Source organism: Megalops cyprinoides, chromosome 11, assembly GCF_013368585.1.
Source record: "Megalops cyprinoides isolate fMegCyp1 chromosome 11, fMegCyp1.pri, whole genome shotgun sequence".
Classification (NCBI taxonomy): domain Eukaryota; kingdom Metazoa; phylum Chordata; class Actinopteri; order Elopiformes; family Megalopidae; genus Megalops; species Megalops cyprinoides.
In genome coordinates this window covers 9,009,833-9,030,882 of record NC_050593.1, presented here as the reverse complement: position 1 = coordinate 9,030,882, position 21,050 = coordinate 9,009,833, and the positions used below count along the sequence as shown (strand labels likewise).

General features: G+C 44.2%; 3 protein-coding genes across 3 annotated transcripts in view; 1 reads left to right on the top strand and 2 right to left on the bottom strand.

Moving 5' to 3' along the window:
* Positions 1–1,824: 1,824 nt before the first annotated feature.
* Positions 1,825–8,857, top strand: LOC118786164 (ras-related protein Rab-17-like). Its single transcript, XM_036541239.1, has 5 exons — positions 1,825–2,192; positions 3,062–3,213; positions 4,138–4,263; positions 5,392–5,485; positions 8,138–8,857. The coding sequence occupies exons 1-5, from the start codon at positions 2,021–2,023 to the stop codon at positions 8,266–8,268; spliced, it is 675 nt and encodes a 224-aa protein (XP_036397132.1). The 5' UTR covers positions 1,825–2,020; the 3' UTR covers positions 8,269–8,857.
* Positions 8,858–11,088: 2,231 nt separating this feature from the next.
* prlh (prolactin releasing hormone) lies at positions 11,089–14,192 on the bottom strand. The gene is made up of 3 exons (XM_036539975.1): positions 14,051–14,192; positions 12,096–12,279; positions 11,089–11,378 (listed from the first exon to the last, which is right to left on the bottom strand). Exons 2-3 carry the CDS (start codon positions 12,193–12,195, stop codon positions 11,215–11,217), a joined length of 264 nt encoding a protein of 87 aa, XP_036395868.1. The 5' UTR covers positions 12,196–12,279; positions 14,051–14,192; the 3' UTR covers positions 11,089–11,214.
* Positions 14,193–16,490: 2,298 nt separating this feature from the next.
* The window catches only part of LOC118785829 (melanophilin-like), a 36,359-nt gene continuing 31,799 nt past the window's right edge, over positions 16,491–21,050 (bottom strand). The window contains exons 14-15 of the mRNA XM_036540768.1: positions 19,808–19,902; positions 16,491–16,508 (exon numbers count right to left, since the gene is read on the bottom strand). Coding sequence (XP_036396661.1) covers positions 16,491–16,508; positions 19,808–19,902 — 113 coding nt within the window. The remainder of the gene's footprint in view (positions 16,509–19,807; positions 19,903–21,050) is intronic.

Sequence of the window (21,050 nt, the reverse complement as noted above, 5' to 3'; positions counted from 1 at the left end):
GCCTGCGAGGAGAGCGTTGCAGTAGTCCAGTCAAGGGAGAACTGTGGCCTGGATAAGGAGCTGCGTTGCGTATGTTGTCAGGAACGGACGAATCCTCCTGATGTTGTGGAGGAGGAATCGGCAGGCCCGTGACGTGTGAGCAATGTACTGCTTGAAGTCCAGGTTGCTGTCGAGGATGACGCCCAAGCTCTTTGCTGACTGAGAGGATGGTATTGTGGTACGGTGATGGAGAGGTCATGCAGGGGGGAAGGGCCAGCTGGGATGAAGAGCAGTTCTGTTTATGCACATGAATTAAATTGATTTGAATAGTGTGCAGTGAGGTTGTATTTTATTGCATTTGTTGCCTAATTGTTTATAGAATTAATTAGTGTCCTCCCCTCAGAGGTCACCAGGCCTAACCATTTCAGAATGATTTGGCTAGAAGTTGTCCCCACCTCCAGCCTGCTCAGGTTTCTAATCTGCAAGCTGCCACCACATCTAATGGTAGTTAAGCTACTTGCTCAAGAGTGCCTGCCTACAGTAGTGAGCTCAAAACCTGTCAGTTAAAATCCCCTCTCTTTAATCACAGTGAAAACTAGACTGAGTCAAATCTGAATCCTGAACCCTTGCTGCGCCTGTACAACACATGCACTACATAGGGAAAGCTGATAGAAGCTAAGCTACATGAAAATGAGTGGAGATGCCAAAAGGTGTTTTTAATTGATGAGGACTCAAGTCAAAACTGTAAAACCCAGAGGGAGTCTGAGTTCAGGCCCAGGCAGGTTTCAAGCTTTAACTCAACAGAACTAGAGTGCAGTGTTTCGCTTGGCTCTGAAATAAGGGCACGCCATGCCTGAGAGCAAAATGCCTTCCTTGCCCTCCCATGTACGAAAAAAACACAGTCCCCCCCCCCCCCCCCCCCCCCCCCCCCCCTCCTTCCTAATACCTATTTTCTTTATTTCAGAAGAAGCTAATACCTCACAGATCTTTTTCCGGGGGTCACCTTCTCAGTATGCTTTTCCTGAGAAAAAAACTCTGAAGCAACATTGGCGCCCTCGTGTGGTAATGAGTGGAACTATTCACCAAAAACTTGCTTGCCGTCGAACGTAAAAATAGTTTAAATTTGCTGTAATCCCCTCCAAAAACACCTTTTATGACGTATTTCCACTTTGCTTGTCTTATGACCATATTACAAATTTAACAAAAAGGTTTTCCCTTGGAACAGTTGCATGATATAGCTGGATTGACTTTTGTAGATTTTAAAACATATGGGCATTTTGTTGTGGGTCTTCAGCTTGTGAGCTTGTAAGGAAAACCCCAGGTCGCTATGCCATGGTGGGGTGAGCATTTCTGCTTCAGGATCAGTAGGTGAAAATGAAAGTCCTGTCTGTTTTGATGGTGTGACTCATGGCCAGCTTTTCGGTCTACTTTCAGTTCAGTCTGAAGGGCAGCGCGCGTAGGGCATTGTTACTGCACTGAGGGGAATCTGCCGTTCCAGTAAGAGTCAAACTTCTCGCTTTCAGACACACCATTACTGCCTGTGGAGCTGTGAGGCCAGCATTGCTTCCTCTCTGAGTGCAGCTGAGGCCGAGGCTGTGGGGCTGTTCCCTCATTCCCCAGATCCGTTGGTAACAGGCTCTGGCGCTGTGACCTCCTTTACAGACTGGGCACTGGCCACAGGTAATGAGTCTGGAATGTAGAGTGGGGCAAAGGGGTTTTATTTCGGCAGCTTTGTAAGAGGAGGGAGTGCTTACAGCTCAGCCAAACAACGTCACACCAGGACCTGTTTGTTCACAGCGTACTGGACTTCGGTCTAACTAACTGATCCAGAGGAGCAATCGCCTGTTATGGTCTCAGCTTCTCTTCCTGGATCACGGTCGGCCAAGGCAGGAGCTCCTTTGCTCTTTCTGTGGAGAGCTGAGCTAGAGGACCTTACTCAGCAGGTGCAGGGGGTCAGGGCTACATCGACCAGACCTAGTCCGGGGGGAAAGCTATCCCTCCGGAGGACTGCTCTCTCTCCCGACAGCGGAGGTCTGTGGGGATGGCGGAGAGGAGGGGGAAGGGCGCGGGGGAGGCCCGCTCAGACCCCCGGGGCAAAAGCGGGATGCTGAGGGTGAAGATGGTCCTCCTCGGGAGCTCAGGGGTGGGTAAGTCCAGCCTGGCCCTGCGCTTCAGCAAGGACGACTTCAAGGACAGCGCTCCCACGGTCGGCTGTGAGTCTCCCTCTCTCTCTGCCCGGCAGGTGCTTCCTGACTTCGTGCCACAGTTAGAACACTCTCAGAGTATTTATAACTCAGACTAGAGTGAGTGTGACATACTTTAAAACTCAGATCCAGTCTAGCTTTGGAGAACCTGGCATCATCACCAGTTTAGCTTCAATGATAGGTGACAGTTTACTAGTGAAAATTCAATTTTTATTATTTCAGATGACTGCGAAATGCAGGCTATATGTTTAAAGTCATAAAGCAACAAGCAGGTATGCTTTAGTATGTTTGCATTTGTTCAGTTCATTTCAAAGTAGAGTTCCACATCACTGATCATCATTTTTATGAGGCTGTGGCAGTCTTTTACCTTATTTAATGTGAATGTTGACTTTGTGGGCAGCACTTTCAGCTGTGATTCTGCATCCCTGGAAACAGTAGTGTCCTGTCCTCACACTCACACTGGGTGACTGCGTGGCTCTCCCAAAGGAATGGCAGTACCTTTGTTTCACCACTAGATGGCAAAAGGGCACTAAGAAGGGGAAAGCAGCAACAGCCCTCTGAACAGTGCCAGCCAGTTTGTGAGAAGCTTCATCAACCCCAAACAGTGCAGAGCTATTAGTGACTCAGAAAATTGTTTCAATCACATTGTTCTGCCACAGGGAGCAAAGCACTGCAGTTAGTTCATACAAGCCAATGGTGGGAGTACATGTTAGTTCTGCCCATTGTGGGGTGCATGAAGTCACACGTTCCCATGATTAGTGCTTATTCTTTCTCCTGTTTAATGTTGACCATTGCATGGAAGAGCTTATTATCGTTATGGTATAGTATGAAGGAGGGCCAACCTGATAGGACAGTGTGCTGTTGTGTTGTATTCGCAGGTGCGTACCTCACTCAGCTGGTGTGTTTACATGATGCCACACTCCGCTTTGAGATCTGGGACACGGCGGGGCAGGAGAAGTACCACAGCGTGACTCCGCTGTACTACAGAGGGGCGCACGCTGCCCTCATTGTCTACGACATAAGCAACCGGGTATGGCTGGCCCCCGAGATCCCGCCCTACATTCACCCCAAGAAGGGTGGAGCTACCCTGTGCTGTATGCCATCAGTCACTCTGTAACTGGGAATGTAGCGCTTTCCTATAGAGAACAGAGCCTTCTGATTTGTTCATATGATTCAGCAACAGAAGCTCAACCCTTTGTTGGGTTAATGAAGCCTCAATTTCACATCACAACTTCCAAGCACAATCAGACAGGAGAGAGCAAAGCTTTAAGTCTATTATTTGTAAAAAGTTGACTTTATTTTTCTTTATAAATACAGAGGCCATCTTGGTTGTTTTTAAGGCAGAATTTGTGGTCCAAATTCTCACAAATCCACTGAAGGTGGAAATGTAGAGCCTAAAGATTAGCAGTTATTATGAGGCATTCCACAGAGTGGAAAATTAACATAAACTCTCTTTAGAGAGAACAGGAAGTCAGGAAATGAATGGCTTCTGCAGTCTGCCAGTGGGCAGAGAGAGGAGAGAGGAGAGAGGAGATTTTCTCCAAAAAAGTGCAAGTAATAGTGGCTTCAGAAATTCAGCAGACATTAGCAGAGTGCTGGCTCCACCCTCACTGATCACTCAGTGATCCAGTTACAGGGATTGCGAGGCAAACATTCTGGGGAATACCAAAGCAGAGCTTCACTTCTGCATTTTACAGTAGGTGTTGTTTGTTTTAGAGATGCTGCGGTCATCTTTCAGGCCCAGTTCCCGGTTCAGTACAGCCAGACCTGTTTATTTAGCTTTATGGTATTAAAGGTCAGTAGTGATGAGTGACTGTGAATTACAGCGCCAATAACAGCAACAACAGTAAAATGTACTGGATGACAGTAAAGATGCACAGGAATATAAAACGCGAGTGTGTGTCTGTCTGTGTGTGTGTGTGTGTGTGTGTGTGTGTGTGTGTGTGTGTTCCAGGAGAGCTTCATGAGGGCCCAGCTCTGGCTCAAAGAGCTGGAGAAGCAGTACATCCCAGGGGAGACGGTGGTGGGGCTGGTGGCAAACAAGTCAGACCTGTCCAGCTCCCGGCAGGTGTCACAGCAGGTACCTGCAGCCACCGCGGGGGTCACTCCCTGGCAGTCAGTCCTGCCACTGTAGGCTGACAAACTCAGAAACCAGTGTTTACCGGCTCCGACATGCTGCTGATACGAAGAGGTTGTATTTTTTTTTTTTTTTTTACTTTTTTTAACTGTGGTTTTGCATTTCCCATCTGCAGAAGATGATCAGACATGATGCAGATGTAATCTTGTGTTTTGATCTCTGAGATTTTAATGTCCTTCAGTATCAGTATATATAACCCCTGCATTACCTGGACTGAAATGAATTATTCGTGTGCAATAGTTCATGAGTTTCATCTTTACAGTGCTATTAAGATTCAAGTGAATCATTTAAAAAAAAGTTCAACAGAAAAACGTTTTTTTTTCTGTTATATATTTTTTCCATTTAATTTGGGAATTATTTAATTTCTATTAATAAGTAAAGGTGCTGTATTTAGCACATAAGACAGTGAATGGTTTGCAATACATTACAAAATACGCAAGAAAAAATTGGCATTCCCACTTTTTCAAGTTGCACATATACTGTAGTTGAATGCTGTTAATGTAAATTCATGGTAAAATGGATCCATCAGTATGTACATGAATGTTGCAGTAACTGATGTTGCTGATAGGCTGGGCAAGAGGCTCTCATCATTCATGCTCTGCTGAGGTGCATCCACAAGTTCTGTACTGTACTGATGATAGACTTAGCCAAAGGAAATTAGCTCCACAACAAAAACATTAAATGTAGTGTAGTAATATAACCAATTTATTAATATGTCTATTTACATAATAACTAGGGTGTACCTTAGTTAATGTCTCTGAGAATGAAGCTACTTTATGACCAATTAAAATCATGTTTGAATGTAGTGTAAGTATTCATAAATGCAATTTAATTGAACTTCCCATACAGTTAAGAGTGAACCGAGTGTGAACCATGCAGGGGTGGCCATGAGGTTTTTTGGATATTTATGAACATGTTGTACTGAAACTCATTCTCTGTTTTGCATGACATGACATTGCATGACATTTACCATGTGTTGTCATATACTACTTAGATGAACATGTGTGTGTCAGGGGAACATTGTGCTGCCTCTTAACATACGAAAGAGAACTTGTTGTGGTCATCTCTTAGGAGGGCCGCAGTCTTGCAGAGAACAAAGGCTTGCTGTTCATGGAGACGTCAGCAAAATCAGGAAACCAGGTCAGCGAGCTGCTCCTGGACATCGGTGAGTCTTCACTGCCAACATTGTTCTTATTTTAATTATTTACAATTTATTTGGGCAGCAGGTCCCCAGACTGTAATAGCCACTGGCTGACAGTACTTACTGACATCACCTGATTATGCTCATTCTGCTTTGATGTGGTCAGACATTGCGAATACTGTGGATTTCTGTCTTGAGCATTTTTGGAAAAGGTCAATCCTCAGGTCAATGTACATCTATAACTACAACAACGGTGGTGGTGGTGGGTCTGAAGGGGAGTAGGTAGGGCTGAGGGGGAGTGGGTGGGGCTGAGTGGGAGGGGGTTGGGCTGAGGGAGAAGGTGGAGCCGAGGGGAGTGGGTGGGGCTGAGTGGTAGGGGATGGGGCTAAGGGAGAAGGTGGAGCTGAGGGGGAGTGGGTGTGGCTGCTGGGGGAGTAGGTGGTTGGTCAGGATTGAAAGTCAGGCTTTGCACAGGGCACACAATCACACAAAGCAAAAAAAAACTCTTAACACTCATAGTGGAGGTAGCAATATGAGGCCTATAACTAACACATTAGCCCTTACAACCTCACAAATTACTCCCAGTCCCCCTGTCCTTTCCTTGGAAAACGCTTTGAAAGAAAACATCCTTTGCCTCTCCAAACGTGGCACGGCTAATGCTCATAACAATTTGAATGCAAGAGGCGAATGCACCCTGCTCTTTTTCGAGCCATGCTCTGTGCCTTAGCTTAAACTGGGCTGTAGAAATCATGCTTAATGGGTAGCCCCTCAGTTAACTGAAGTTCCATGCTGCATACTGAAAGTTTTAAAGCTTTGACTAGTTGGAGAGGATTCCATCTGACAAACAGATGAATGTGACCATGATCTGGAACAATGCTGCCGGCAGAATCATTTTGCTTAACTCGGTTTCTCTTTGTAGCTGTAGTATATCGTCTTTTCAGTCACTGCAGGGTACAAGTGCTCAAAGCACAGTGGTTGCTTTTGGCCTGAATGTGCAGTGTATTGACTGCAGGCATCATCACAGCTTTAACAGCAGTATCCACTATTTTGCTGTATCAATCAGTATATCCATAATCATGAATTCAGGTGGCAGCACAGCATGGTGCTCATGATGCTCTGAAATTACAATGGGTATGAAGAGGGATGCCACTCTCTTAAACACTCCAATATACACTTATACATTTTGGGGGTAGAGAGGCGTCAACTCCAGAATTGGTGGTGACATCATGTGTTGTCATTGACTCACTTGTTTGAACCAATCATAGTGTTTGCAGTTAAAGAAGCACCTTTTGATTGGGTCATGTGGGTCTCAGACAGCACAGTAATGAAACCTCAGTCTCACTGCTTTCTCACTGTATTGCTTCTGTATCTAAATGTGCCATGCACTCTTCCACAAAAGAAAAGAATGAATTTAATAAAATACAATGAGAGAATTTAATGCAGCAGGGATATTAGGATGGAGCAGACGCAGAGGCAGATAGGTAATGAAGTGAAAAAGTCCCAGGTTTTGGCATATAGTGTGGTCTTGTGAGACTGTATTGGAAACCTTGCTCTATGTGTTCCACTGAGGTTAGATGATTGTACCTGTATAAGTAACTCTTTGTAAGGAGGAGGGCCTCAGGGCCAATGTGGTTATTACTATAGGAAGTCCCCCAAAAATCCCCAAAACCTGTTGGCCGGGACACATGCCATCCTAGGTGTTCTTGTAACGGGCATGTGTGGGACAAGCCCTGGAGTGTGTGGGCAGAGCTGTGTGTGTTTAATATTTAAGGCTAAAGTCTTGGCACATGGACCTCCTCAAATCATGCAATGCCTTTGATTCCTAATGCAGATACAACAGTAACAGTATTCAACACTGCTGTCCTTTTGAAGAGCGTTGGCTCATTCTGTGTTCGTCCAAACCCACAGAGTTCCTCTCAAAGGGATTGAGCATCTTTCTTTTTAGACATTTTAGATTTATCTAGTTCTGGAGCACTTCAAACTCTGCTGTCTACACAATTCTCCAAACCGCCTACGCCATGCATATTTCTGTAATTTATAGCTAATTTCCCGCATCCTGCCTGTGTTTAAATATTGTTCATGATGTTACCTGGAACACCACAAGGGGGCAGCAGATAACAGTTATGGTGTCATCAGCAATTTCCATAGTTCATGTCCCTCCTGACGCACCATCAGTGCTAAACTGGTAGAGACCACAGAAGGAGGCTCAGCCAGGAAAGATAATACTGAGGCAGTGTGAATGTGTGTAATGAACTGGCATGTGATCTGTAATGGACAGCTGCTTCCAGAGACTAATAAATGTAATTATATTTATAATATTAGAATTGATCAGCTTTACATGTAGTTAATATGTGTTGGTACCTCACTCTCTAGTTGTGGAGAGTAATACATAGACCTTTTGTCTGTACAGAGTTTTTATGCATCATGTTTATGTCGTGCTTGTACACACAGACGTTTGTACACACAGATGTTTGCACAGTTTTAACAGCCTAACATTTGAGCTTTTGCTGCATTACTGGCATTGTCATATCAGATACATGGCAATGGGTGTATGGTGCTGAAATACACATGCCCTGGCTGAAACGTTTGTGTGTATGTGTGTGTGTGTGTGTGTGTGGCTGAAATGTATATTCCCTGGTTAAAACGTGTGTGTATGTGTTTGTGTGACTCTCCCAGCCCACAGAGTGAAGCGGAGCAGTAGGGAGGACAAGGGCCTGGCGGAGTGGCGGGAGGCGGACTGCGTGGACATGCACCGAGAGGGCAGGCCCAGCCCTCTGAGCTCCTGCTGCCTGACGATTGGGCTCTGACTCCAGCGGGCGGAGCCGCACCCCCCATCAACCCGCCCCCGGTACGATGCACAAGGGTCGGAGAGGAGGAGGAAGCAGCCCGCGGTCTCACGGCAGTATGCTGCCTTCCTGTCACTGCCAGGGCTGAGGACACACCTTCAGGAGTGGCACTGATTTTCCATAAAAAATAATGTAACCCGTTTCATTGTTTTTATGAATTTGCTTAGCAGATGGAGCCCTTGCATCTTTTACATGCTGTCGATTTACACTGCTGGATGTTTACTGAGGGTTAAGTATCTTAGCAGTGTCCCATTTGGGGAGTGAACCTGCAAACCCAGCTCCTTAAGCACTGCGTGACACTCCACAGTCTAACCTGTCACTGTTAAAACTGCGTGACTGCATGTAGGTCCAAAGTCCTCACATTGTCAGAGATGTGGGACACAGCTATGGACATGGAGCCAGAGCTACAGCAGATACTGTAGACAGGATATGATGTCATTAGCTTCTAGAATAAAAAAAGAAAGGTGACAATCTTTCCATTACTTTATGATTTAAAATGACGTCATGTGATACATATGAGATTGTAGGCCAGATGAAAAGAAATTAAAGGAATAAGGAGAACTTTTTGATGTCACTGCCATAACTGTATCTGATATGTGTGTGTGTATGTGTGTGAGAGTGTGAGAGAGTGAATGTGTGTCTGTGTGTGTGTATGCATGTATGTGTGTAAGGGGGGCATTGTGGTCCGTGTGAGATAATGACATGCCATTGTCTCTCTCGAGTCTGAGAGAGCTGATACAAGATGCACATGCATGCTTTTAATATCTGCCAAACACTCACAGATTGAGTTGCACACTGTGACTTTATGTCACACAGCTGAAGTGGATGAACCATTACAAGACCCATTACATTGTGCCTCTCTCTCTCTCTGTTCACTGTGGCTTTCTAACAAGGAACACACACTCATAACTCATGAGAGATGTGTTTGTACGTCTCTGAGCGTGTGTCACATTGATGGCCTCTTAGTGGCTTTTCGTGAGCCTTCAGAATGTCATGTGGTGTTGAGAGGCGCCCAGGCCCCGCCCTCTTCCCTCTCCTTTGACACTTCAGCTGCCTCTTTTGTTGTGAGCTATCTTTCTCTACTTTCCCTCTCTCCGATCGTTCCCTTCCCTTGGCTTATTTATGGCCCCTGTTTGGGCCAAATCGGGAATGGTTTCCTGAAGAGAAAATGACTTCCATTTTGTTTACCTTTTTTATTAGTCAACATTCGGCGCACAGTTGAAAGGAAGTATTTTGAAACCCCAGTTTAATGATATTTGACCGTGTAATTACCCCAACCCCCCAGTTTAAGTGATTACATTAATCTCTCCCCTCCGCCTTGGCTGATGTGTGGTGAATGTTCTGGTGAGAACCGGCTGGCTGTTTGGGTGAGTCAGGCCACGCCCCGTGACATTCCAAAATGTCTAAACCGTTTTTGAGATCCTCAAAAAGGGACAAACAGTCTTGTGAAAATACAGCACCTTATTATATGTGGTGGCATCTGAGCTCACAGTAAACTGGCATACTCATGGCTTTAAAACAGTGAGTAAGTAAAGCTGTTGTTCATACACGCTGACGTACCTGACACCCAACAAATTCCATGCAAAGTTTTCACGCAGACACTGATGCCTGTTTACCTGGCTTGCCTTAGGGAACGCTAACTCCATTGTTCTAAAATAACCTCATTCACAGAACGGGTGTTAGCATTTGAAAGCAACACAAAAAGGGGGGTGTTGGAGAAGTTTTGTTAGAGTGCTTTTGGCCCCGGGTGCATCTCGACCACATGTTGTGGTCCTAGACACTACCCTCAGCGTTCCTTTCTGAGTGTTGGTATTTCCTCACATTTTGGACAATGCCGTTATTATCTGGGCGTCTTTCTGCAGCTGGGGACATACCCGTGGCCGGAAGTGCAATGGTAGGATCTAAAACCGCATGGAAATTCCGAGTACTAACTACACAGAGAGCTCAAACATAACCTGATCTGTCAAATTCCCTGAAATAAGGTGGATCTCAGGAGACACACGAAACCAAAGTGCACATGGGATTGTTTGCCTGTCATGGATGAAACAATGAGAATGTGACATGCGTGAGATGGTTACGGTGGCTCTTTGAACACAGCTCGATCCACAGGAACAATGATTCAGGCATGCCCATTGAAGTTCCATCTAAACAAGCTCTCCAGGCAAATTGCTTGTGTCCAGCTTCACGCTGACAGAAAGCAATGTTCTGCTGAAGCCCTGGGTTACGCTTCAGGATAGGACAGCCGGATTGCTTTTATATTATTTTCTAAATGAGTTGCCTGCCTCACGTCATGTCCATGCCATGAAAGCAACACTCTTCAAAGTGCAGGTTTTTACAAGGACCTTTATGGAAAGAGTATACAGACACGAGCAAGTATTTTCAACAGTTGGGAATACACGTGGATGATTAGAGTGACAAACTTGAATTACAGTGAGTATACTGGATCGTAGCACACAGAGAACGCCATTTGTATAAAGTAGCTGGGTTACAATTATTCCCCAAAATAGCACTCCACTGAAAATTCTCTCCTACAGTGCGAATATCCTGGCCAAATCTTAGATGACTCCAGGTGAATAAACATACACATTCGCTAGTCTTAAACCAACTATGCATCCCCAGTCTCTGTCAGCATGTTTATAAATACCCTTGTGATTGATGTTATCCATGACATTAAAGTTGTGTTAATGAAATGTTTCTCTTAAGCACATGCCAGCAACTGCTTCCATGAGGTACACATAGCAGAATAAACAGGTAGAGGGTCACCTGGGAAGGGGGTGGGGTTTGCCAGGAGCGGCGGGATTCACAGTGAGTCTTTGGTTGCCATATTTACAAGTCTTTAATCAGCAAAAAAAGGGAAAAATCACAGGAAACAAAAAGCTGAGAGGGGTGGGGGGGGGAGGGGGTTCCTCACTGATCGAGGGACGCGTCGCCATCATCGTCAGTGGCAATGGGGAGACACACCCTGCGCATCGCGTTCCCCGGCCCCCTGCCGACCCCCAATTCCCGTCGGCCGAAACGCCCCACTGGCCTGATCCCCCGTCCCGTGTACCAGGAGGCGTCGATGTCCGGGTCTAGGGTGGGGAGAGAGCAGATGGGGCCTGGCTGAAACTGACCCTCCTCTTTAAAGTAGGTGGCAGAGATGCCGACCCAGCTCTTGCTCAACTGTTATGTGTGGATATGAGAGGGGAAGTGCTCTATGTGTACATGTATGGACTATCAACAGGATAGAGGCAGCAATGAGATGCCAGAGTACGCAGCAGTGTCTTGGAGAACATGAGAAGTTTGGGCTACCAATCACTACTATCTGATCATACACCAACCAGTCAGTCAATCAGTCCACTGGTCCTTCAGTTGCATCAGAGTCCAAATATGCATGCATTCCAACATACATCTATGGTATTGTATAGTATTGTATAGTATTGTATATTGAATTGAGCAGTACCACATGAAAGTAGTACAACAGAAGGAGTGGATGTGGGAACGAGTATTGCTGCTATTGTGGAGGTGGGTGTGGATGAGGCAGCATATGAGGTTATTACTGACACTGGTGATTTGAATCTGAGAGTACGTGTGTAAGTTTGGGTAGGTATGTGTATATGTATTTGTGAGTTAGACTGGGGTAACAGTGTGGCAGTGGATGTGTGTGCGCATGTGTGTGTCAGACTGGGCGTCACAGTGGCAGTGGGTGTATGGCTGTATATGGGTGTGATTGTTTATGTGTGTGCATGAGTTTGGGTATATGTGTGTGTGTGTGTCAGACTGGGCGTGGCAGTGGCAGTGGGACGTACTTCTGATCTCCATGGAGCGCTGTGGGTACCTGCCGTGCGACTTGGGCAGTGCCAGGGACAGCAGCAGCATGAGGGTGCAGAGGATGGCACAAAGCTTCATGCCTGGGAGGTGTCGAGTTTCAGCACAGCCGAGGGGGCGGGGACAGCAGCTGGGGCTGCCAATCAGTGGAGGAATACAACACACCTGAAGAAGACAGAGTGATAGCGCACTTGGAATAGGCAGACATAAGTGGACAGGACAGATCGTAGTTTTGGCGTAGTGGCGATCCTATTCATGGGTTTTCTTGTATGGGCCTGCGACCCTCCGTGTGCGTGCCAAAAGTACAACTTGGGAAAAAGATGTTCTTGAGAAATGTGAAAATCTCCACATACAGTTCAAACGGGGAAAACAAGATTGTAATCCATTTCTACCAGCGTTATGAATGGTCTGTTATGTCTAGAAATTTCCTGGCGTTAGTTTTGGTACAAGTTTAAAGCTTTGTCAATTACATAGAAATGTTTTCCATCTCTCTTGTGTTGCCGTGTGGAAGTAGACCAAAGCGTCACATCGTACAATACAGACCAATGCAAAATCACACATCTCTCAATGCTCCCTCTGTCCACCTACAGGAAACTGCCAATAGACTGCTGATAAACATTTACTAATGTCAACATCTGCTCAAAAACAGAGAACTCATGCGGGAAAATACAGTCTGTTTGCGTGTGAGCAGCAGAACTCCATATAAAACACTTGAGAAAGGTCACCACTGACAAAAGGACAATGTACAACTTACTAAACTATTTTTTGTTTTTAAAAGATTTTCTTGTTCATAATACTGAAGTTCCTATCAATGTACTTAGCCTTTCACAATAGCTGTGATCTTAATAACATTTTCAATTGATCTCTTATCCAATTACTAAGCTCTTTGTATTTCCTCAGATGGAAAATTAGTGAGTATTACTGGGCTTATGCTGTCAGTAATGAGAAGCCAGTTCAGTCAGGAGTGTTTCATACTTGAATGCTCCTCTCAGCAACTCATAATGAATGTTACTCCAGTTTATTTTTATTTTTTGCTGCTGAATGGATGTGAGTCACATTGATAATGACTTGAACGTCCAAGCACCTGTAACAAACCTCTTGCCCATGACAAGAGCAAATCAATTACGCTGAACTTTAAAAGAAAGTCATAATTAGCCTTATTTTGAATATGGGCATTGCTTGCTTGTGTACCTCATATCAAATTCTTTTTCATTAAGACACTTAATGCTGTTCGTAAATAACATGGACCTAAAACCCATAATTACACCTGTAGCACCTGGTAAAATATACCTTAGTACCTTTCTCTTTCCCACTTCTCCTATAACAACACCACCTCTCTGTTCACATCAAACCACAAGCAATGCACCCTCAGTACCTTTATCTTCACTCATTATCCATGTCATTATTCATAATGGCATTCAAAATCACATTATGTACCTGTAACTGAATATATCTAATGAAAAACATACAAAAGTATTATGTGCATGGCAAACAGTAATATTTGCAATTGTAGTTATGCTTAGTGCAAGTACAATTGTAATATTTCATAACCACTAAACAGCAACAACAAAATTAGAACATTTACATTTTTATACCTCCAGCTCCAGTAGATGTTGTTTGCTTTTGGTTTTCTTGCCTAAAAAATACTGTTTCAAGTGCATCAAGCCACATGTAAATTGAATTAGACTGAATATAAGAACAAGGACAAGAATAAGAATAAGAATAATGATAGGACTAATGATAAGAATAAGAATAAGAATATGAATAGAAAGCAGTTCTTCAGCACACCCTGCACACCCCTGCAGTAATCCTTGTGCAGTTGCCTCTCCTGTCAAGCTGTCACTGATAATCTGCAAATTGACACTACAGACAGCTGAGCAAAGCCTGCTCTCCAAGCAGCACTCAATATCACCTGGTGCACGGGCAGAGTACATACAGGTGGTGGTCCAAAAGCCGGCCGTCTCGGCTGGAACGTAGCTCTGCGCAGCTGTGACGGTCCTGATGCTTCAGAGTGTGGCTCTCCAGGCAGGGTGCAGAGGGGGACTCGGTGAGGATACGGCAGGTATTTGGAGGAGGCTGGAGACCCTTTCGATTTCAGACTGCAGGCACGGCCGTGCTCCTATATAGCCCCCCACCCCTCCCCCAGAGCTGCTGATGATGTCAACCACGCGTGCACGCATGGTCAACCCGCGCGCCGCAAACCCGAAAGGGTGTCACCCTCTCAGCGGCGTTGATCGCACACCTTTCAATGGCACTTGCACATTCCACCTGCGATTGGTTAGCAGGTTCTGAGCCTGCGGAGCCAACCCCCACCCCTCCCCACCAACTCTGTCTCTCGGACCTGACGACTGCCCCACTGAAGATGCTCAGGAGTGGTGGAGATGCTGCGAACTGAAAGCCTGTGGGAGCCTCACGCTTAAACTGCTTCGCTAACGTGTTACTGTGCAGGGCAGGGAAAACACAAAGCCCGACCGCTAGCACGTCCGCTGCCGCTAATGAAAGGAGCACAGAATAAAAGAGAATGACAATACCACAGAGGTGGGAAGAGATGGGAGGGATGGGGAAAGATTGCTGTTTATTTTTGCTTCTTTGAGAGCGTGCATGTATGCATGCACGTGTGCCCCTCATCCCTGGACCCTGGACGCTGCCCCTCCCACGCCCAGCGTGCAGAGCATCACGCTCGTGGCTGTGACGGCTCAGAGCACCAGCGCCGCAGGCTCGCAGTGGGAGGAGGAAACGGCAGAGTCAGTGCGACCGTGTTACTCACAGCAACCTGTTTTACTGTGGGACAAATGCTTGGCTTCCTGATGGAAAACAGCAGCAGTCTGTTCTGGGTGTCTGGGCAAGCCAGATCTCAGATAGGCCAAACTGCTTGCAGCGGACGGCCATTAGATTCGGTCTGGAGGCCCCAGCCAGGGGCATGTTCTCCTTAAGGAGTTTGTGCTGATGGGGGATGGTGATGACCAAGCGTAACCAGGCCTGCTGAAGCCTGTGGCCATACTTGGTACATACTCGTCCCCCTCAGCCTGTATGCAGCACAATGGTGTGGGCTCCAAACGATTGCCAGAGGTCAGAGGTCACACTCTGACTCTCCACCAGTGATAAAATCTTCAGCCGCAAAGGGAAGGGAGTAGCACAATGGACAGGTGTAAGAGTGGACATCATGGATCAAAATGGTCACACACTAACAGGGTTGGCACAATGACCAACTAATACCAATGGCTGAGGGCCCGAGTAGCTTCTTTTCTTAATTCTGCTTAGATTAGCCTACAAAATGGGTCAACCTTTGGCCTCTCCTCGTTCTGTTCTTATATCTTATCCAAGATTTGTGATCAGCAAGTGTCCAAATACAAACATAACATTTGCATATGTAAATCAGAAATTAGATGTTTGTGGAAAGAATATTCACCATTACGTGTAATTAATGAAATAAATATCCAAACAAATGGTTTTCTCTGACTGATACACAATGGCTTCATTCAATCCTTGGCAACAATACTCTTACCAATCGCTAGATCATATCAAAGATCATGGAAACAACCATTAAGATAAATAAAATAAATAATAAATGTATCTGAATGTATCTTATATATCCTATATATCTTATATATCTAAATATCTTATTCATGATAAATAAAGATAGTAATTTATTGTCTGAGTTCTACATCTATTGACTTCAGTTCTCTTCAGCATGTTGTAGGGTGTTGGCCAGCACATTCTTCTGGAGATCTATTTGGCACAGCTTTGCCTCTTGAATGCACATTACAATGCACAAGTCAAAACTACATTGTCTCAATGCTGGAATGACACTAAAATAAACAACTCTTTAAAAAGCAGTTGTTAACTTTTTTATTCAGTACAACTTTAGGACAAAAACAGTGTTGAGCAATCCCAGGCAGGTGCCACTTTTGCATTTCCACAGAGCAATGTAGCTTGAGATATGAACATCGGACACAAACGACACAGCAAGCAAGACCATCAGCGCGGGTCGCATCCGGCACTGCAGCCAAACACAATCACTTCACACCCATTAAGGTAATTAGTGCAATTAACACAAGCAAAAATAATTGGAATAAATCTCTATTCTATACACAGATTATAACTGAACTTCACACAAACAGCTGAACGTGTGCTAAGGACCACAATATGGACACCACCTCCAATTTTAACCAACATCCATGAACCTTTTCAGGGGAAGAATCATTTAAATCTACATGCATACAGCTTTAAGAATGAATCTAAATCACATGATCACATGTGAGGCATAAACTCTGGCTGCTACCAGCAGCCCACTGCCCACTTTTCAGGAGTAGATCTCTTCCCCAGCCTACCCTGCACACAGCTTATTTCACACAATTCCCCTGGAAGCTGTGCAATCAGGCAGAGATGGCTATCTGGAGCACAGAGAAAGATCAAATAAAAGAAAATAGCCCATATAATAGGGCTTAGGTTTGTGTGACCACTTAAAACAGCTACTATGAGATAATTAACAAACACTTACATTTAATAAAAAAAAAATCTGAGATAAAGCTCCCTAAATGCAAACTGTACTTGAGAGATATCATCACCCTGCATCATATACCGTGAAGATAACAGGAACAAAAGAAAAGATACATGATTAAATGTGGTCATAGACATGTGATCATTGTATTTTTTGATTGTGGTACACACCTTCATTTGCCCTTGTGCAGGAAGAGTACAAAGTTAAGTACTTTGTGACATGTGATTCTCACTCTCATATAAGAGAACCTCATCTAATTTCTGTGTGATCCACAGTATGTTGGGAGAATCAACATACCATAAAAATGCTGTTTCTGAATACAAATGTGCAATTGGACACAAACACCTAAACTGACTTTTGGGTAATATTTCAAGTATGCTTAGATTTATGATTTTTTAGAAGATGTAAAACCACAGCAGTGATGAAAATAGACAAGGTATGTTGGATCTTTATGGTTCAAGGTAATTTATTTGATAATTTGATGTATTTAGATGAAAATGTAAATGTAACATTTTTATATGTGCTAATATGAAATAGAAAGTAATACAATATAAAATGAACGGAGGTAATTGGTGTTACTTCTGAAGAGCAATGCCACAATGTCTACAAGGAGGAAATCAAATATTGCTAACTCAATATTTAATGGTGCAGTAACACCTAAAGCTGTAGTACTGGGTTTATTATTTCAGATCTGCTGCAGCACAGCCTCACTGATCTTTATAGTGTATGGATAGTCTGGTACTGGGGGCTCGGGGAATATAATGAACCATTGGATGCCTTTAGAAACGTACTATTGGAAATGGTAGTAGGATTTATTTATTTCTGGATTTATGTAGTTCTGCCCCTTAATAATTTTACCAATCATAAATATGTTCTACCAAGTTCATTCCTACCCAGGTAGTTGCTATTGCCATTTTGTGCTGGTGCGGAATGTGTGACGGGAGAAGCTAGCCATTGGCTAATGAGTTAGTTACACCTATCCAATGAAATCATCTTGAGAACAGGTGGTGGTGGTGGTTGGGGTAGCAGCAGAGTAGCTGGGCAGAACAGTTGGTTAGCTGGTTTTGCTGAAATGCTGGCAATATGCTGGTTCCTGTTTACTGAGTTCTTAAAAAATTAATTATCTGTTTTTGTACATTTTCCTCTTTCTGTATTTTTCTATTTTCATTTTTTATTTAGCAGTGCATGGGCCAACACTGTCATACAGCGGCATGCAATTGGTGGAATATGCCTATAGCTTCATTTGGAAAAAGCTTAGATGACTACACATCAACATATAAAACAAAAAGCATATTCCTGCATATTTCATACCTGGGTAGTCTTAATCAGAAACACAATCACAGATATGCACAAAGACACTGTAGGCCTGACTATAATACGCTGCTAAATGGCAAACAGGTCATGTGGTACATCATGTGACTGATCAGCTGATCAGAGTGAAAGTGAAGGCGGGAGGCGCTGCTTGCTCTTCCTGGCGTGACGGTACACACGAGGGGACAAAGCTCATTCACATATAGTTTGACCTCCTCAGGGATCCTGAGCCATTACTGGTTTCTGGTGAAGGAAAACACAATGACAAGAGTTTAAAAGGCAGCCAACAACAAGCATATTTTTTCCTCATACACTGTGACTCCCATTATCCTTGACACATGTTATACACCAATCTGTCTCAGAGCTCCTGGAACTCAGATGTTAAAGCACATATTTTTCTGCTTGCACTCAAAAACAGTTTTTTTAACTATCATGCCAGAGAATGAAAGTGATTGTACTAGCACATGCAAAGCAAGCTTGCTTAAGGCATATCACCTTCAGGCTGTTTCCGACACATAAGAAGTAGAAATTTGCTATCTACATTGTATAGAGCAAGCATAGTGATTACAGTAATAGCAACTATTTAGCTTCTTCCAACCTATATTGAAGCTAGCTGAAACTATTTTTTATGCTTCCTCTGATTATATGTGAACTGCTCTACAGATCAATGTGTAGGTTCTATGGGAGACATCCTATAATTCCATTATTATCAGTATCAGAGTCAGAACAGCCAGTCAATCCCAGCAATAGTGAAGACACCGTGAAACCCAGAGCAAAGCAGATACTGGAGCAAGTCCTCATACTGTAAACTTACCTCAGTGTTACTCCAAGCTTTAATTCTGCTGATTAAAAATGTACCTTACACACATATATATACATATGTGTATAGGCTGTAAGTAATGGTTTGGAACACAACAAACCAGAGATAAAGATAACTTGCAACTTGTCTCATTGGTAATTCAGTCAAATGTGTCTTTTTACTGTGTTATCCAATGGTTCTGTGTGTGCGACTGTGTGTTTGTGTGTGCACATATTTGTGTGCATGTGTGTCCAATCATTGCATCATATTCTTTAGGTGCAGAAGTAGATATAGATTGATTCATAGATTGTCTGATGGTATCATAATTCATAGTATTATAGTGGGATGCAGCAGGGCGCTGTTGCTATAACTAGGTCCAAAGGGACTGAGGAATGATCACAGCTTTTGCCAGACAATGTGGGCCTAACATTAAGAGAAGAAAGACTCTTTTGTTGCTCTATAGCTGATACTCATTACCAAAATCCATGTGACATTCTTATTCACAACAAGCTAAAAAGTGAATTGTACAAACTATCTGCATGATTAATGTCTCATGAAGGCATTTTATTGGTAACTATAATTTTCTTGGATCTAAATACGTTCAAAGACGCTGAGTAGGGCAGACTTTTCGCGTGGATGCAAAGGCGAGACCAACACTAGGCCCTAAATCAGCCGGGGAGGCCCTTTGCTGTTGCGCCGTAAACAGACTCAGCAGAACCATATGCACGAAGCTCCGCTGTTCCAAATCAACAGGAATAAAAAACAAATTACGACACGGCACCAAAAAGCTTCCCCTTGCGCTCTGCCGTTTTCAAGAATGTGTCAAATTAGTGCTCGCGTGCAGAGAGTTTGGGCGCAGCTGAGTCGCAGGGTCACAAAGGCAAACGGGAACTTTTGTCGATGTGAAACGGGAGATCAGAGGGAAAGAGCTGGACCCGTGAGGACAGAGAAGACGCCCGCAAAGCAGACGACTGTATCCTTGCCGATACAGGACAGAGACCCTCCACCAGCCATCACCATGGAAACGGATGCCACCCAGCCAACTGGAGCACAGACCGGCCCCGTGATGTCAGAGGCCATACCGCGTAGGATGGTTTGCACGTGGGTTTGACCACCGGGTTCCTCTGGGTCAGAGACCCTCGGTAGAGGGAGTTTCGCACAAACAGATCGGCCTGGCCTGGGGAGAGAGCATTTCACACACTTTGACCTGAGGTTCCTCATGTTATCATTCTGTCTGGGGAGCTTTTGTGTGTGTTTTATGTGGGGATAACCATGTGCACTCCTGTTCAGAACAAACATATCTTATGCCTCTGTTCTCCCAACACCATCTGTGTTTTTATGGCTTTTCTTCAGTGTTGCTGTCTATATTTACTTGAAGTCTGTCTCCCTTGAACTGTTCTTCTGTTATTCACTATGTGGCAATATTTTTTGTTGTATTATTTTGCCTTTTTGCCAAAACTAAGGGAGAGATTTGGGTCTGAGACCTAAGCTTGCACTGCATTAATGTCTCAATCCTGATGTACATAGAGATACGCTGCATACAACATCAGCGTCTGTTGCCTCTGACGGGAGGTATCCTTGTATGTCTCCATATGAGCAGAGGCCAGGATCCCAGGGAGAACACATCTATATTCCTGCAGGAGTGGAATGACTCACACCCATGGAACTGTGAATGGGGCATGGCAGTGCACAATTTAAGAGGTCTCGCAGCACACCTCCAAGGGAACATTCAGTTGATCCGCACTCATTAATTCCAGTATTTATGCCCTACTAATGGTGTAAACCTCTGGCTTAACAACAATAATATACAATATGGGCCTAAGGAACCTAGGGAACAATACAATAAATCAGAATCAGACTTCACTCTGATACGATGCATTTTGATTTGATACATTTTGATATATTATGATTCAAAATAACCTTCAAATTTAGTTATTATTATTATTATTATTGTTATTATTATTGTTGTTGTTGTTGTTAAATGTTTTTAAAGAGATGTACAGTTAAGGGTTAGCAATGTAAGCATTAGTACATTGTATCACATTGAAGTAACACTCAGTGTTCAAGGATAACTCAGACTGTCACAAGCACTCCAGTTTCATCCAGACTGCTGTATCAACATGAATAAAAATAAGAACATTTATAAAAAATCAATGGTATGGATTGATTCTCATATGTAACATGGATGCAGCCATATCACTGCTTTGGTATGGACGCATCACAACAGATCGACCTTGTTACTCCCCTGTGGCCTGAGTCCGGCTGACCACCTCTTAGCATGTGATGAAGCTGCACTGGGGACATGTAGGTGCGCGAGTGGGACTC

Coding starts and splice junctions, on each gene's coding strand:
- LOC118786164 (XM_036541239.1), top strand. CDS start 2,021: ATGGCGGAGAGGAGGGGGAAGGGCGCGGGGGAGGCCCGCTCAGACCCC. Junction 2,193..3,061: donor CAGCGCTCCCACGGTCGGCT/GTGAGTCTCCCT, acceptor TTGTATTCGCAG/GTGCGTACCTCACTCAGCTG. Junction 3,214..4,137: donor TCTACGACATAAGCAACCGG/GTATGGCTGGCC, acceptor TGTGTGTTCCAG/GAGAGCTTCATGAGGGCCCA.
- prlh (XM_036539975.1), bottom strand. CDS start 12,195: ATGAAGCTTTGTGCCATCCTCTGCACCCTCATGCTGCTGCTGTCCCTG. Junction 11,379..12,095: donor GCGCTCCATGGAGATCAGAA/GTACGTCCCACT, acceptor TCCCCACCCTAG/ACCCGGACATCGACGCCTCC.